Consider the following 14,936-nt stretch of genomic DNA (forward strand, 5'->3'; position numbering starts at 1 on the left):
CGGAACCGGTTTTTTTCTCCACCTATAATCGAGATGATTACCAATGGATTCGTACAGCATAAACTTCTCTTCATTCTCTCATATATATGAGACGAAACTAGAAAGAATAGGCCCACTAGGCCCTAAGCCCAACTGAATATTCATAAACTTCTCACTTTTGACAACCGGCCCGGACCCAAGAGATTAAGTATGAAACATAATAAAAAAATTAAACAAGCTAACCAACGAATAGATAACCATTAGACAATATATGTATTCTATTGAATTCGAAATATACATGAATTTCAACAGAGGTGGAGAAGATGGGAATCTAGGTATAAATTTTGGTAAAACACACACATACAAGGTTCGGTTTCGATTAAAATGAGTTAACAAAGGCGCATTAATTAACCATAACCAAATGCTACTACCATAACCCTTCGTTTTGTTCGGTTATGATTAATGTCAGGTTAATTTTTTCGGTTAACGGTATATGTATGTGAGAGTAATAAGTGAGTAGTGAATAAGTATTACTCAAGTTGTTAAGGAGTATTTATAGTTGCAATACATATGGTAGTAGCATTTAATTTAATGATTTCACCGTTCACGTTTTCACACCTTGTTTAAATACAAGGCGTGGTGGTTCTACTTTGACGATAGAGCATGGTGTAACCGTGTAAACAACATAATAATAGGTGTCATACTGATCATGTCATACGTATGGTCCATCCAGACCATACGTTTTGTCGTTTACTACTTTACGCCCGGATGTTCTATCCATCCGGATCTCTTGCCCATTCCTACGTGTGATCCATCTATTTATGGTCGTGTGGTTGTAACGTCATCGCTTGGCTTTTATTTTCCAAACGCGTAATCCGTTCAGATCCGACACCCGTCATCACTAACTATGGTGGAGGCTAGATAAACAACAACTATCATAAAGAATTTCGTACGACACATTCATCACTTCAAAAGGATAACGTGATAAACCCCCAAGCAATCCATTTATGGTTGTTTTTGGCAATACAACTTATCTAGACTTTATAGAGGTCTATAATCTATTCATATCATAACTCATTTCCATTTTTGTTAATACCATTTAATATTTTTCTTAAATGCTTCTTCGGTAGATGTGTGTTTTTACTTTTTAAATCAAACTGGTTAGGTTTATTAATAAATTCTTAACTATAAGAAAATAAAATAAATAGAAACTGTTACAAAATAGGCTCATATTAAAAGAAGCATAAGAACAACTTCAGTCTAGAAACTCAAAAACCTTTATAAACTTGTCCGGCTATATTAACGTCAGTTCGACATGATTCGATGATTGTTGCTTGCTGATTGGTAGGGGTGTGCAAGGAACCGAAAAAACCGATTCGAAACCAAAAAAACCGAAAACTTCAAACCGAAAAAACCAAACTGAAACAAAAACGACGGTTTGGTTTTATGTTTTTATAAAAACCGAACTAACGGTTTGGTTTTGGTTTTTCATGTAATTAAAACCGAAAAACCCGAACCGAATTCCTAAATTTTTGTGTTTTTATATTTTATATTAAGTAATTTATATGAATTTAATAAATATGTAACTCGGATATTTGGTCAAATGTATAATAGTCTAAAATTTTACAATTAACAAAATTATTTATACCTAAATTCATTTATTTTTGCCAAAAAAATTTTAGACTCAAATGACAAAAACCGAAAAAACCGAAACCGAAAAAACCAAAACCGAACGGTTTCAAAAACTCCAAAAACCGAAGTTTTGGTTTTAGCTGAAAACCGCACCGAAACGCACCACACACACCCCTAGCGATCAGCATTTTGAGATGCGCTAAAGATCACTCGTTGCATTAAACCTTAGACTAAGTAATTTTATAAATCTAAGTTTAAAGACACTAATAACATAATCATGCTACAAAATTTAACACCATCAAGCACATGGATATAAGATTATCAACTTTTTTGTAAAACTTGTAACATCACCTATATGTACAATAAACTTATTACTCATGTAACTTAAATGCTAAGCTTTTTTAACTTTTGGTAAAATACTAATAGTCTGCTATGCAACTATTATCAATTCTAAGGTTTCCATGTAGAGTTAGTTAACTCCATCCGGTTCATCACGCCGGAGTAAACTTAAACTCAACTCGCCCCGGATCATAATATTAATCAGGCGAAAATTTAGAATTAGTAGTATATGTCATACAATAATCAGGAGGGTTTAAACATAAGAAAACTATAGTAAGTTTCTTTAATTAATCCCAATCAAACACGAACCAATTTCACCACGAATGCCGGCTTCCTCTCCTGACCCGTCTTCTAAAGAGCTTACACGCCTCGATGCTTAAATCAACTGCAACGGCTAGCGCCATAAATATAGCCGCGTCCTCGACACATGTCACGTGTCTCATTGCCAGTTGAACCATGGGCTTCCCTCTCTTCCCTTCACCCTGTACCCTACAACTCATCACGAACCCGCTTGCAGACGGACTTAGACCCGCAAAATCACCACTGCTTTGCGGGCTCGGGATGTTTGAGTTAAAAGTTGTTTGCCGGTCGGTGTCTATGAAAAACTCACCGCCACGTTCCGCATTTATGAGTATTTCCGACATTAAAAGCTCCCCACCGTCTTGCCCGTCGGATAAAAGATGGAACCGAATGAATATGGTGTCTTTGGTGCCGCCGCATTCACGCCATGCCTCAAGTTTTCCCCACGGGAGCCAGCTTTCGGGTCGGAAGGCGTCGGGCCGGACTATTAACCAAGACCCTGGGTTGGACCGAGCGACCCAGTCGCAGCCGGTTGATGGGACGAAAGGTGTGGTCATGAATGCTGCAGCCACGGCTGAACCGGATAAGTCGTGGATTTTGACTTTCCAACCCTTTCGTTCTCTTCTTTCGGTTTCTGGGTCTGTACCGTCACCCGAAGTTGACCAGTAGTTGTTTAACGGGTCTACCTGCGGTACCCTGCATAATGCACCACAGAAATTCAGGACCTGGTAAAGTATCATGGAAAGACAAACGGGCTGAATGGCTGATCGTATTCAGTAACGGGTCAAATGGATTATAATTAAAAAAGATAACTTTTTTTTACATTTATGAAACTAAATAATATAATTACATATGGGCTTGGATAAACCAACAATGCGGGTTCGTATTGAAACAAGTCATTTGTAGATTTTTATTACGGATAGATCCATTTGATCCGCAAACAAGTTTCTTTAGCTATACTAGTTAAACGATACGTTTATAATGATAAGAAAATACCATATAATAACTAATTCTTTTAACTAAAGGTTTTAGAAAGTTGATTAAACGGAATCTAGACACCATTGACCCGTTTCCCTTTATGGTCAACTTTATTTATTCGACTCGTTTGAGATAAAACTACAACCATAATTGATTCGTTCATAAGTTAAACGTGTGAAAAGTGTCAATAATAATAATATTTTTGTTTTAAATAAAACGATTTAGGCCGTTTTAAGCGTTTGAATACACGCAACATGACTTTTGACCTAAACAAGTTTGACCCAAATGATCCTTATTATATCTGACCCGTTTGACACGAAATAAACACAACCCGAATCGACCAACATTCATGCAAACGGGTCAAAATTTCATAAGTTAAACGTGTGAAAAGTGTCAAAAATAATATCTTTGTTTTAAATAAAACGATTTAGGCCGTTTTAAGCGTTTGAATACACGCAACATGACTTTTGACCTAAACAAGTTTGACCCATATGATCCTCATCATATCTGGCCCGTTTGACACGAAACAAACAAAACCCGAATCGACCAACATTTCATGCAAACGGGCCTATATATCCACCTATAGTAACAATAATAATATTGTGTTGAGATAAGTAACATTACCTATCTTGACTAAACTTGCAACTGAAAATCGGCTGCTCAATATTCCCCTGAATCTGCACAATCTGAGGACTCAATTTCGTCTCATCTTCAAACTGAAAAACATATCGCGGGTCAGGGTCCAGCTTCACCCGTAAATGAAGCTCAGCAACAAACTTTCTCGTCTCTTGCTTCATCTTCCCGATACCAATCCACCCACTGAAAAGAACAACCGGTTTCCCCTCAGCCCATTCCGGGCCCACATCCAATTTAAACGTCCCGACCTGCTGTCGTTTCACACCAACACCACAATGGGACCCCTTCCGGCCCGTAAACACAACAACTTCCAAACACGCTTGCGGGCTATAGAAACACCCCGGTGTAAGTAACGCTTTTAAATCCGACTTCTCAAGGTAAAAACTCGACGCAAAGTTATGAACATCGGGCATCACTTCCGGTGATGATAATAATGGGACTGATGCTGTTTGAGCCGGGAAGCCTCGGAGTCGAATCTCACAAGTACAGGGTGATGACAGAACATTGATTCCTGGTTTTTCGGGATATCGTAATCCTAAAGAACCTATTGATAATCTTATAAAAGCTTGAGGATCCATTGGTGTCACTGGTAACACTCCATTGAGTTTTTGACTAATTTAAAAGTCAAAAGTCAAACCTGTAACATAATATTTCCAAGAAACCACAATTAAGTAATTCATTCTTGATCAAGTTTGTTACTTTAATTAAGCTGTCTCATAAACACTAATTTATATAACATTAAACACAAAAAAAATCACAAAATCAAAGGCTTTCTTTTTTGTATAATCTGGTCAAAGGTTAGCAAAATAAACATAAATGGTCTGCAGTTACAAATGCATAATCAATTCTTGAATTCATATAATCAAAAAAGTTTTGATTTTTAACTTTCCTAAACCACACCAAACAATTGCAGCACATAATAAATCACATTAAAATTATTATTTAAAAAAAATTAAAACTTTTTTCAAAAAAGGTAAAAAATAAAGGCTGAAATTAAGGAAAAAGGGTAATAAAATAAAAATAAAAAAGCCCTAAAAAAGAGGAATTAACCAAAAAGGACTCACCTTTACCATCACAAATTCTTAATTCTTGTGTTGTTCAAAAGACCCAAAAAGCAGAATCAGCTGTTGAACCACACTGTACAAATTAGAAGCAACTTCATTCCATATATTAATAATAATAATAAAAATAATAATAAATATATAAACAGAAGAGATGAATCTTGATTTTCTTGAAACACACTCTTATGTGTAAAAGATGAATCTTTTATAACGTAAAAAATCGATCTTGGAAGATGGGTATGATCAATAATAATTGAAGTAAACACACAGATCACGAGAAACCCATAAAAGATTACTATATATGGGTGTGTAATTTCCAAGTATAATATATAAAGAGACAGAAGATATGTATGTATGTATAATAATATGTTAAGATACGGTGGATATATGTCTGGATGATGAATGTATCTGAAAGATTATTATTATTATTATCACACCGAGTGAAAGAACATGTGAGAGAAGAAAGAAATAATAATAGACGGAGGAAGTGAGAAATTATGAGTTTATTAATTAATATTATTATTTGCTGTTTACTAAACACAACCCTTGTAAGCATTAAAACCATGAGAGAGAGAAATAGATGTTTACATAATATTACTTTGGTTTAGGTTTTGTTTCTAGTTTGGTCCCTTGGAAAAGTTTGGTTCTATTTGCGTGCTCAAAAGTTTATGGACGGTTTTTATCTGATTATTATCTGTGTATACTTTCTGTGTGTTTGTTTAAACAACTTGTTTTAAAAACGTATATGTAAATAAATGGGTTTGACGGTTCAACTCGTGAACTTATATAATCAATTCGTATAAGCGCGGGGCATGTCTTCCTTTCATGTTGTCTTGGCGACATGTCGTGCTGAATATGAAATAGCAGTCCAAGACTGTATACCCAGATGGAAACTAAGCTCCCGCTTATGACCAATGTAATGAGATACATAAAGTAAGAAGGAAGTGTGAACAATGTTGAAGTTATCGTGGCTTTTGATTATGTTCATTATTATATGCCATACGTAATTTAAGTTATAAGAAGTTTTTACGCATTTATGGATTATGTTTTTTTTATTCAGGTCGTGTAATACACGTGTTTTCAATGGAGTTTGAAAAGTAATTTTGGATAATCGTGCAGATATTTATATATGTATTACTTTAAATGTGATATAAGACGTTTTTTGAACGTCTATCTTTCTTTCTACCACTACAAGTGATTCTTTCCCCTACACTGCACACAACTGCTTATGATGTTCTACCAGTCTTTTACTCAAAATAAGAAGAATCTTTGAATTGATATTCATAAATAGTTTTGTTAATCATAACTTTTAAAGGCGCTACTACTTTTAAACTGCACGAAATAAAAAATAATGTCATATAACTAAAAACAATCTCAAGCACCCCTAAACAATCAAGGGAGTAGTATAAGAGTCAGTATGAATATAAACATTGCATTGAATATTAGTAATGTTTGTTTGATCTATAAGTTTGTATGGCTATTTCAATGTTGTTTTTTCTTACATGTTTCTTATTAAGATACAAAAATTACTAAACAACTAAGAAATAAGCTTCAATAAGTAAAACATCAGCGTGACATAAACAACAGTTACAAATAAAAACATCATTTACATATCAAATAATTAACCAGTGCTAATTAAAAACAAATCATATAAACTTCAAAAGTAGCCATCTGTTTAAAAGACGTCGACACCATGGAGGTATTGAACTATTGATGAACACAGATAGTCGATGTTTTCTATTAAAAAGGATACAACGTTAGAAAGAAAACTTTACGAGGGTAAAAGTGGAATAAAGTTAAAGACTAGGTGTGTATAATGAAAAAACAGAAGCCTAGTGTTCATAGTCCTGAATCGAATACAGCTGTAAACAACGAATCAGTCGTTGACAACCCAAAAAGTTCATTTCAATAACTAAAAAAATCTTCAATATATATGTAGTTAAGTTGTGTATCCATAGAAACCAAATCTCTTATGATATTTATTTTTTTTCTTTTAATGACATGAGCCATAGTAGATCATAGTTGTTTTGCGAAAAAGGTTGGTCAACGTAAAATCGTAATGTTAACGCAAAACCATTCTTAGTTCAATTAGGATGCTAATTCATGAAAAGGTTATGATTCGGAGAAAATCTAGGTTGCCTAGAGCCCGAAAGTTTTGGTTCAACATTTGTGTCTGCATGTCACGAACATGCATAATTAAACTTTGTATTCTTGAAATCATTCGGTGTAACTGTGTAAGCCTCTAGAGAACTAACTTAAACAAGCAACTTAGCTTCTTTTGAAAGTTTATTTATCAACTATGTGAAGTAACTCTTATACAATACTTTGATAATTGACATCTTATTTATTTTAACTTCATTTAAGACGTAGAATAACTTTGTAGAGCTCTCATGTAAATAAAAAACTATGTTTACACATAGATTAACTCTTTGTAGAGCTATCATTGTAAATAAAAAACTATATATGTGTCTTCAAGTTTAGTAAAATTCGGTTTTAACTCATTTTTTAACAGTAACCGATTTATTTTAAATATATTAGATTCTGTTACTATGGCATAAACTAAATAGTGATATGATTTTTATTGTTGATATACTTAACTTATTTAGTTCCCTTCTTTATAAATGTCATATTGTCCTCACTAATTGATTATCAATGCACTAACATCTTTGTATGTTTTTTTATGAAGATTCTTTTAATGTTTTTCAGTTTAGATTAAGATGATGCCAATGATTTTGGACAAAAGTTTCAAATTTCTACAAATGATTTGATTGTTTGTATGATCAAGACATGGTATATGAATTAAAGTTGTTATATACATTCATAGATTTTTTTGAAATTGCCACGTTTGCTTAGTAAACAATTTTTTCATGAGAATCGGATTATAAATTAATTGTAACTTGGTTCGGCTTTTTAAGATAAACATACTGGTTTTATATACTTACAAAGCGAAAACCGATTGTCTTCTTTTAGTTTGGTTTGAACTCATCCAACCAAACAAACAAACACATCTAAAATAAGTTTCTAAATTTTAAAACAAATAAACGTGTGTTTGCATTGTGGATTTGGGAAGAGGAAATGCGAATGGTAACAATAAAGGGTGTTTTGATTAAATATGTATGCTTTAAGAATAACATGAAGACTTTTGAACTTAGAGTTTTTCTTCAGACTTACCAAAAGGTTGGGTATAAAATCATTTTTATTAAGTGTCAATCTAACTAAAAATTAACAAAGTTAACATGTTGATTTAAGATCCATAAGGGTTAGGCTAAATGTAACCCCCTGGTTGCTTGTCATACCCTCCCCCCCCCCCCTTGGGAAAACCGACTTTCATATTAACCCTTGAAATCATATAATTACCAAATTATCACAAAAATAAGGATTACATATTATTTTTTTTACAAGTTGCGTTTTTTTTTGATTTATAGTTTAAGGTTTCGGGTTTAGGGTTCGGGTTTAGGGTTCGGGTTTAAGGTTTAGGGTTTAGGGTTCGGGTTTAAGGTTTAGGTTTTCGGGTTTCGGGTTTAGGTTTTCGGGTTTCGGGTTTAGGGTTCGGGTTTAGGGTTTTAGGTTTTCTAGTTTCGGGTTTATTTTGTAAAAGATAAAGAGGTAAAATAAGGATATTATAAATATATATACTATTAAAATTAAAAAAAAAAGATATTATAAATATTTACAATATTAATACTAAAAAATAAATTAATAGTAATACTTGATAGTTTTTAATTTGATATATGTAGTATAGATTATTAAGTGAAAAAAATATTGTAGGGACTTATATGTATATAAATAATGTTAGGAGGCAATAATAATTTATTTATAAGTTAAGGAGGGTGTATATTTAGTAAAAATTGTATAAGGAGGGGGCATACGTTTAGCAGCACCCATATCTAATTCCAATTGTTCCATCTTATGGAACTTATTTAGTGATCAATCTATAATATAATGCTAAAAGGTGGTGAGATAAAAAGTGTACATGCATTTTCATACCACAGTCAACAATGTTTACACAGTTAATGAAGTTATTTAAGTTAACAATGCGAACAATGTTAATAACATGAACTTTTTTTTTCCTTTAACTAAATATTTGCTTAGAAATAGGCTATATATTGAATGAACATGGAGATTACTAGATTAGGGTTGTCATAAGTCATAACTCATCACCTAAAGTTTAAATGTAACAACGACCAACAAGAAAATGAGAGTAAAAGTTAAATTTTTCTTAAATAAACATATCAATTTTCTTTATTTAGATGTGTCAAAAATTGGGTTCCAATATGTAGAAACATAGATATTACATCAATATAGCAGGTAGGCGGGCAACAAGCTGCGCAGCCACCCCTTTCTGAATTGCAAACCCTAACCTGCTAAAGACATACCCCTGCCCCTTTGGAGTCGACACATTGCTATGCACAACCTGTTGGACCCTGGTTAGAAAACGGATAGCTTCCGGTGCCAAGGAGCCAAATGTATCAAAAGCCAGAGGGACAAAAACATGTTGGTTCTCTTCGCAGGCTTTAGCATGTTTCTCCACCTTCTTCGTTTCAGCCCTTTTCATTGCTTGCCCAGCTACAAACCCATTATCCCTCAAACCAGCTAAGGGAGATACCCCTGTGAGGTCAACACAAGCGTGTTTTCCCCCGGCCCAACCAAAGACGAGCAAATCTGCCGGTCGTAGAGTGGATCTCCCTTCCGTGGGGTCTGTAAGGAAGTTTACGGGGGCTTCCTTTTTAGCTGATATCCCAGCTCACCTTAAGATGTCCCAAAGAACGTCCCGCACCCAATCATGTCGGTATTTGAACCCAGGCATTTCCTTGCAATGAACCGCATGCTCTTCGAATTTATCCAGGAAGGCCTTACGACAGATCGGACATGTTTCGTCTTCTGGGTACATTGGGACCATCAAACGGTACTTAAGAATGGCCCTATACTCGACCGCAGACATGCTTTGGCCCAAGCCATCAATCGGGATAACGGTCAGAAAATCTTGGGCATGAGGACCTTGTAAGCATTCAAAAACCGCCTTCTGTCGGGGGGACAATCCAAAAACTTCTCCCAGGCTCTGAGCGATTTTTCCAAAAAGGGCATTCGCCAAAGTTTTTTGAGGCTTTGGTGGGGCGGTGTCCATATTAGAGAAACCGCCAATGTCAAAGTCTGGGAGAGCGCCATTTAGGCGTTCCAGGGCCTGCACGTAGTCTGGGTCCATGTCGACAACTCCGCTATTCCTTAAGATGTGATTCTGTAGCTTCCAAGACTGAGCCCTCGACGCTACAAAAGCGTAAACCCCAACATCATGAGCCGAAAGAAGGCCTAAACCTCCTAAGCGCATCGGTAAAGATGCAAATCGCCACTGAAGATCACCAAAGAACGGGCCTCCACATACAACTATGTCTTCGATGGCTTCTCGTAGCCCCTTATCAAAACAGGATACCGCATCATCCATCATATGGGGGTGGCATGTTCGTAACCCAAAAAGCAACTTAGCAACCCCCATGCAAGACCTAAGCAGGAGGAGTTCGCTCTGGGGATCCCTAAGGCAAGGTAAGAGTTTCATAAGATCAACCGCACGAGATGCTCCCCGCCTCGCCAACTCCTTAATAAAGTAGGGATCTCGACTAACAGCCCCTCTAAGGAGCTTTACCCCTCTCTCTGGTCTACCAATCCCATTAGGGAAGAGCCCATCTTTGACTTTCACCCCATTACACGCTGGCCAAAAAACCTCGGTTTTCTTAATATTAAGTTGCAGCCCCAATGATGGCCCTTCCGAGTTGATAATGTCTAGGGCTTTAGCGACTTCGTTGGCACCACCAATAATAGTCCCATCATCCAAGTACCAAGCATGAAATGGGAGGTTACAGTCATTTTGTACCCGGAGAACAGGAGGGTGTAATGCTAAGGCAAAGAGAAGGGGCCCAAGGGGGTCTCCCTGCTGAACCCCAGTAGTAGCCCCTATACAGTCATCATCAACGTACAACCTAGCCGGCTGGGCATAAAGGAACTGGACCCATAGATAGATAGACGGGCAATGATGATGAACCTCTCGGAGAAGGGCTGTGCGGTCGACCATATTGAAGGCGTTAGAGAAGTCCACGGTAAGCATAGCTAAAGAGCCGTCCGCGTGAAAGGAGTTAAGAAACCGGTTCGCGCTGTGAAGCATCGCCTCTGCCCCATTAGGGGTCCCCACCCCAAACTGAAAGTCCCCTAAATACTGAGTCATTTCCTTCCCAACCATCTTCATAGCCACTTTAGAAACCAACCTACGCCAGATAGCCCCCACAGCAATGGGCCGAATTCCATTATCCGGCTTTAATAAAGGGGTAAGGGGGGCCGAAGCAATAAACTCAACGAGCACCTTGGGGCACAGACCCCCTAGCCATAAGTTGACGACTTCAGTGATAGCTAAGTTATTAATAGAAATAAGCAACAAAGTAAAAAATAGTCAATAAAGTTGAGTAAATAATTATAGGGAACCAAGAAAGTCCACAAAATCAAGTAACTAAACAATAAAATGAAAAGCAACAGCCTAATAAACCATAAAAGTTTAGGGTTTTGGACTTTCGCTTGTCTTTCCATAATTGTACTTTGCCATTTTTGCATCTATTCATTTTATAATCTGGATTGTAATATAAGGAGTAATATTTCTATATTTATCCATCAAGATTCAAGACCGTCAATTTTTTTAATGAGTTACAAATTGAGGGATTATAAATGTCTAACAAACGATGTTTTTTATTAGTTCTACTTGTTAGAACTAATAAAATCTACAAAGATGTCTCGTTGTTAAACATATTAACAACACCTATAGGCATTTGTACTTCTTTTTTTTTACATGATTCTGACCCACAAATATCCTTACAATTTTCACATCACTACCAACTTTTACAGTAAAAACGTAAATGTTCCTACCACCCTAACCCGTATTAGAGCCAAGAACAAGAATAAGAACATCGAAAACGTGGCACACGCATAATCATGTAATAGGTTGTCCATGGAAAAGTCGTTTGGCGTGTGCCACATCCTCATATGTGGGCTCATAAAGAAGCCATTGCAAGAACTTTAACGGGTGTAATCACAAAGATTCTAACGCAGAGATGAAGATCTCGTACAATAACATCAATAACATTTTTTAACGTTTTATGTTCAAGCTACAAATAATCTAAACCTTTCTAAACACATTTATTATCATTTTCTAATTGTGTCAACCAAATAAATTTATGTGTGAATTATTTATATCATTTTTAATTGTTGTACACGTCATTGTTTTGAAAATTGAATGATATGATATTATTTAACGTTGTATAGATGAAGGTCCAAATTTTTGCATTTTTTTCCAAACTTTGGTACCCTCATTGACTTAATTATCATGCCAAATTGCAATTTTTTTATCCAGAATAGTTCACTAATTATATTAAATATTAATTAAAAAATTGAATTTACAACCCCCTAAATACCGTTTATCTTTTTGGTCCTTACCATGTGAAAGTTGCTTGCTTGTTACTCGTTATAATAATAATAATAAAAATAATAACAATAATCTCAATGCAATCGACATAGATGTACACAACTACGTGACTGTGACCACTTGTTGGAGATCGGAGTTGCATTGGTTTTTACTTGCATTTTATTTCTTTCAAGTACGTTGTTTAGAAAGATGTTATCAATATTATTATTATTAGGTTAGAACTCATTGACGCACTGGTTTTTGTTGTTGTTGTTGTCGTTTTTGATGTTGTTGTTGCTATTGTTGTAGTGATATAACTTTTAAGTTGAACTTGATAATGATATAAAAACTTATCATAAAAATTAATGGGTTGTTTTTATTACATTGACTTTTAACAGGTCAAAATGTTTCATTAATAACAAGGTGTATTAGTTTTATTAATCTCAATTATCATCTTTTGGTTGTTGTTGGTTCCAAGTAACAAATTGGATGCTGACGGTCCTATCTTTTAACTTATTTGTTCTCAACGGTCCGTGACTTACAGAATCCTAACGCCGTTACTTGCAGGTCGTCGAAAAAACGCTTTTAGTCGGAATAGTCACACTTTTTTGTCGAATAACTCAACCTAAACATCGCCACCACCACCACTTGAGCAACACCAACTGATTCCGACGATGCTTCTAGGGTTTCGGCGAGTTAATTGGGACTTTTGCTAGAAAAAGGTTCCTAAGGTTCGATCCAAGGTTACAAAGATGTTTGGGATGAAAACGTTGAGTTTTTCGGCTAAAAATGTTATCTGGCGACCTGCAACTAACGACGTTAGAATTTCGTTAGTCGTGGACCGTTGGAAGCAGATTGTTAAAAGATAGGACCACCAGCAACCGATTCGCTAATCAGGACTGGTAGAGACCAAAAGATAATAGTTATAATTAATAAAAACCAATATACCTAATAACTAATAACAAATAGGTTATTATTTAACAATATATATTTAATTTACTCCATTTTCCAATTGTTCAACTAGCGCGAGGCCCGCAGCTCACACGTAACTAGTAACACTTGCAATTTAGCTCGAGTTGATTAGAGTTGTATAAACATTTGATCCGGGTTTGAGCTGAAAGTAGCTTCCCCGAAGCTTTGAAAAAAACTGCGTTGATTTTTCTTGCATAATTGCTTTGTTATTCGAGTTTTGAGGCTTGTATAACTTAAAAGTTGTTATTAACTTCTTATTTTGTTATTTTATAAAAAACAAAATATAAAATATTTGTAGAACTAGAAAAAGAATGAGCTAACCCACTTAACCATGAGGTGACTCGAGTTGAATACGAGTTCAACTTTCGCCTCAGATTAATACTAGTTACGAGCTTGGCTCCCTCTTGCTCGCATTTCCAATTTTCTATACACTCGTTGACATGGAATTAGCTTACTCATTAATTAAATAGTCATGCATTATTGAATTCTCTTAACCAAGCCACTCTATAGAAATTCTTACATGAACTATAGTTATTTACAATTTACACTACTCGCGAGTCTACTTAAGCTTGATATTTGAAGCCCATGCTTGATCTCGTTTCTTAATTGAGCTTCAGTTTAGACTCATCTCATGCTCAAACTTAATTAAGCTCGCCTTAATTCAAGGTTATAGTAAACCAATCTCGAATAACTCACAAACTCGACGCTATACACACGTGACTAACTAAAATGATCATCATAATCCATATAGGGTTATACATTGCTAGAGAGGTATGAATATACAGAAGGAAACGAAAACAAATATCTAATGCAAGTTGTCATGTGCATTTTGTCTCTCTTACTCAAATTTATCATAACATAGAATCAAATGATTTGACCAAAAATATAATAGAAAAGGACAATAAACATTTAAATAATCCTACCAACCTATAAAGCAATAAAAAGAAGATCAATATATGCAGTTTCTTGCAAGCCTGTACATGAGACATAAGATAAAACTTTGAATGATTTATTAATTTGATTAGTTTATTTAACCATTAAATACTACAATTTGTTTATCTAGCGGGTAGGGAGTCGTCCCTTGTCACATCGGAAACCCGGGCCAAAAAGGTGCAAAATAGTACAATATTGTAAAAATGAACGGCTGGAGAAGCTCAAACCCAAGACCTTATGTGTACCGAGTAGTGGACTTAACAAGTTCCACTATGTTATAATCAAGAAGTAGCCATATACTATTGGTATATGTACTATTCATGCATTGCAAATAGTTTGTATTAGATAATAGTGTCAACATCTAAGGTGAATGGATAGGTGTGGTATCTAGCAAACCAGCTATTGAGTCATTGACCAAGGGTCATGAATAGTTAGTCAAACCGGCACATAACTGGCACACTACCATATAACTCATCATTCAAACACTTTCTAATTCTATCCGAAAGAGAAAGGCGAATGCGGAGCCATGTTTGCTGTTCGCTTATTATGGGTGGACTGGATCGAGTACGCCTCCATGTTAGTTTGTTGCACATATATTTCACATGGCATTTATTAATTTCGAACCAAGTGTTGGAGTTCATAAAATCTCATCAATGTGGCCTTTTTTT

General features: G+C 35.4%; 1 protein-coding gene across 1 annotated transcript; it reads right to left on the reverse strand.

Annotated features, from left to right (window-relative positions):
* Window positions 1-2,142: 2,142 nt before the first annotated feature.
* LOC143580730 (uncharacterized) lies at window positions 2,143-5,096 on the reverse strand. The gene is made up of 3 exons (XM_077063675.1): window positions 4,929-5,096; window positions 3,853-4,501; window positions 2,143-2,946 (listed from the first exon to the last, which is right to left on the reverse strand). The coding sequence occupies exons 2-3, from the start codon at window positions 4,440-4,442 to the stop codon at window positions 2,265-2,267; spliced, it is 1,272 nt and encodes a 423-aa protein (XP_076919790.1). The 5' UTR covers window positions 4,443-4,501; window positions 4,929-5,096; the 3' UTR covers window positions 2,143-2,264.
* Between the last annotated feature and the right edge of the window lie 9,840 nt (window positions 5,097-14,936).

Source organism: Bidens hawaiensis, unplaced genomic scaffold (genome assembly GCF_021521415.1).
Source record: "Bidens hawaiensis isolate Kalapana, Puna unplaced genomic scaffold, B.hawaiensis_p1.1 tig00030570_1, whole genome shotgun sequence".
Taxonomy (NCBI): Eukaryota; Viridiplantae; Streptophyta; class Magnoliopsida; order Asterales; family Asteraceae; genus Bidens; species Bidens hawaiensis.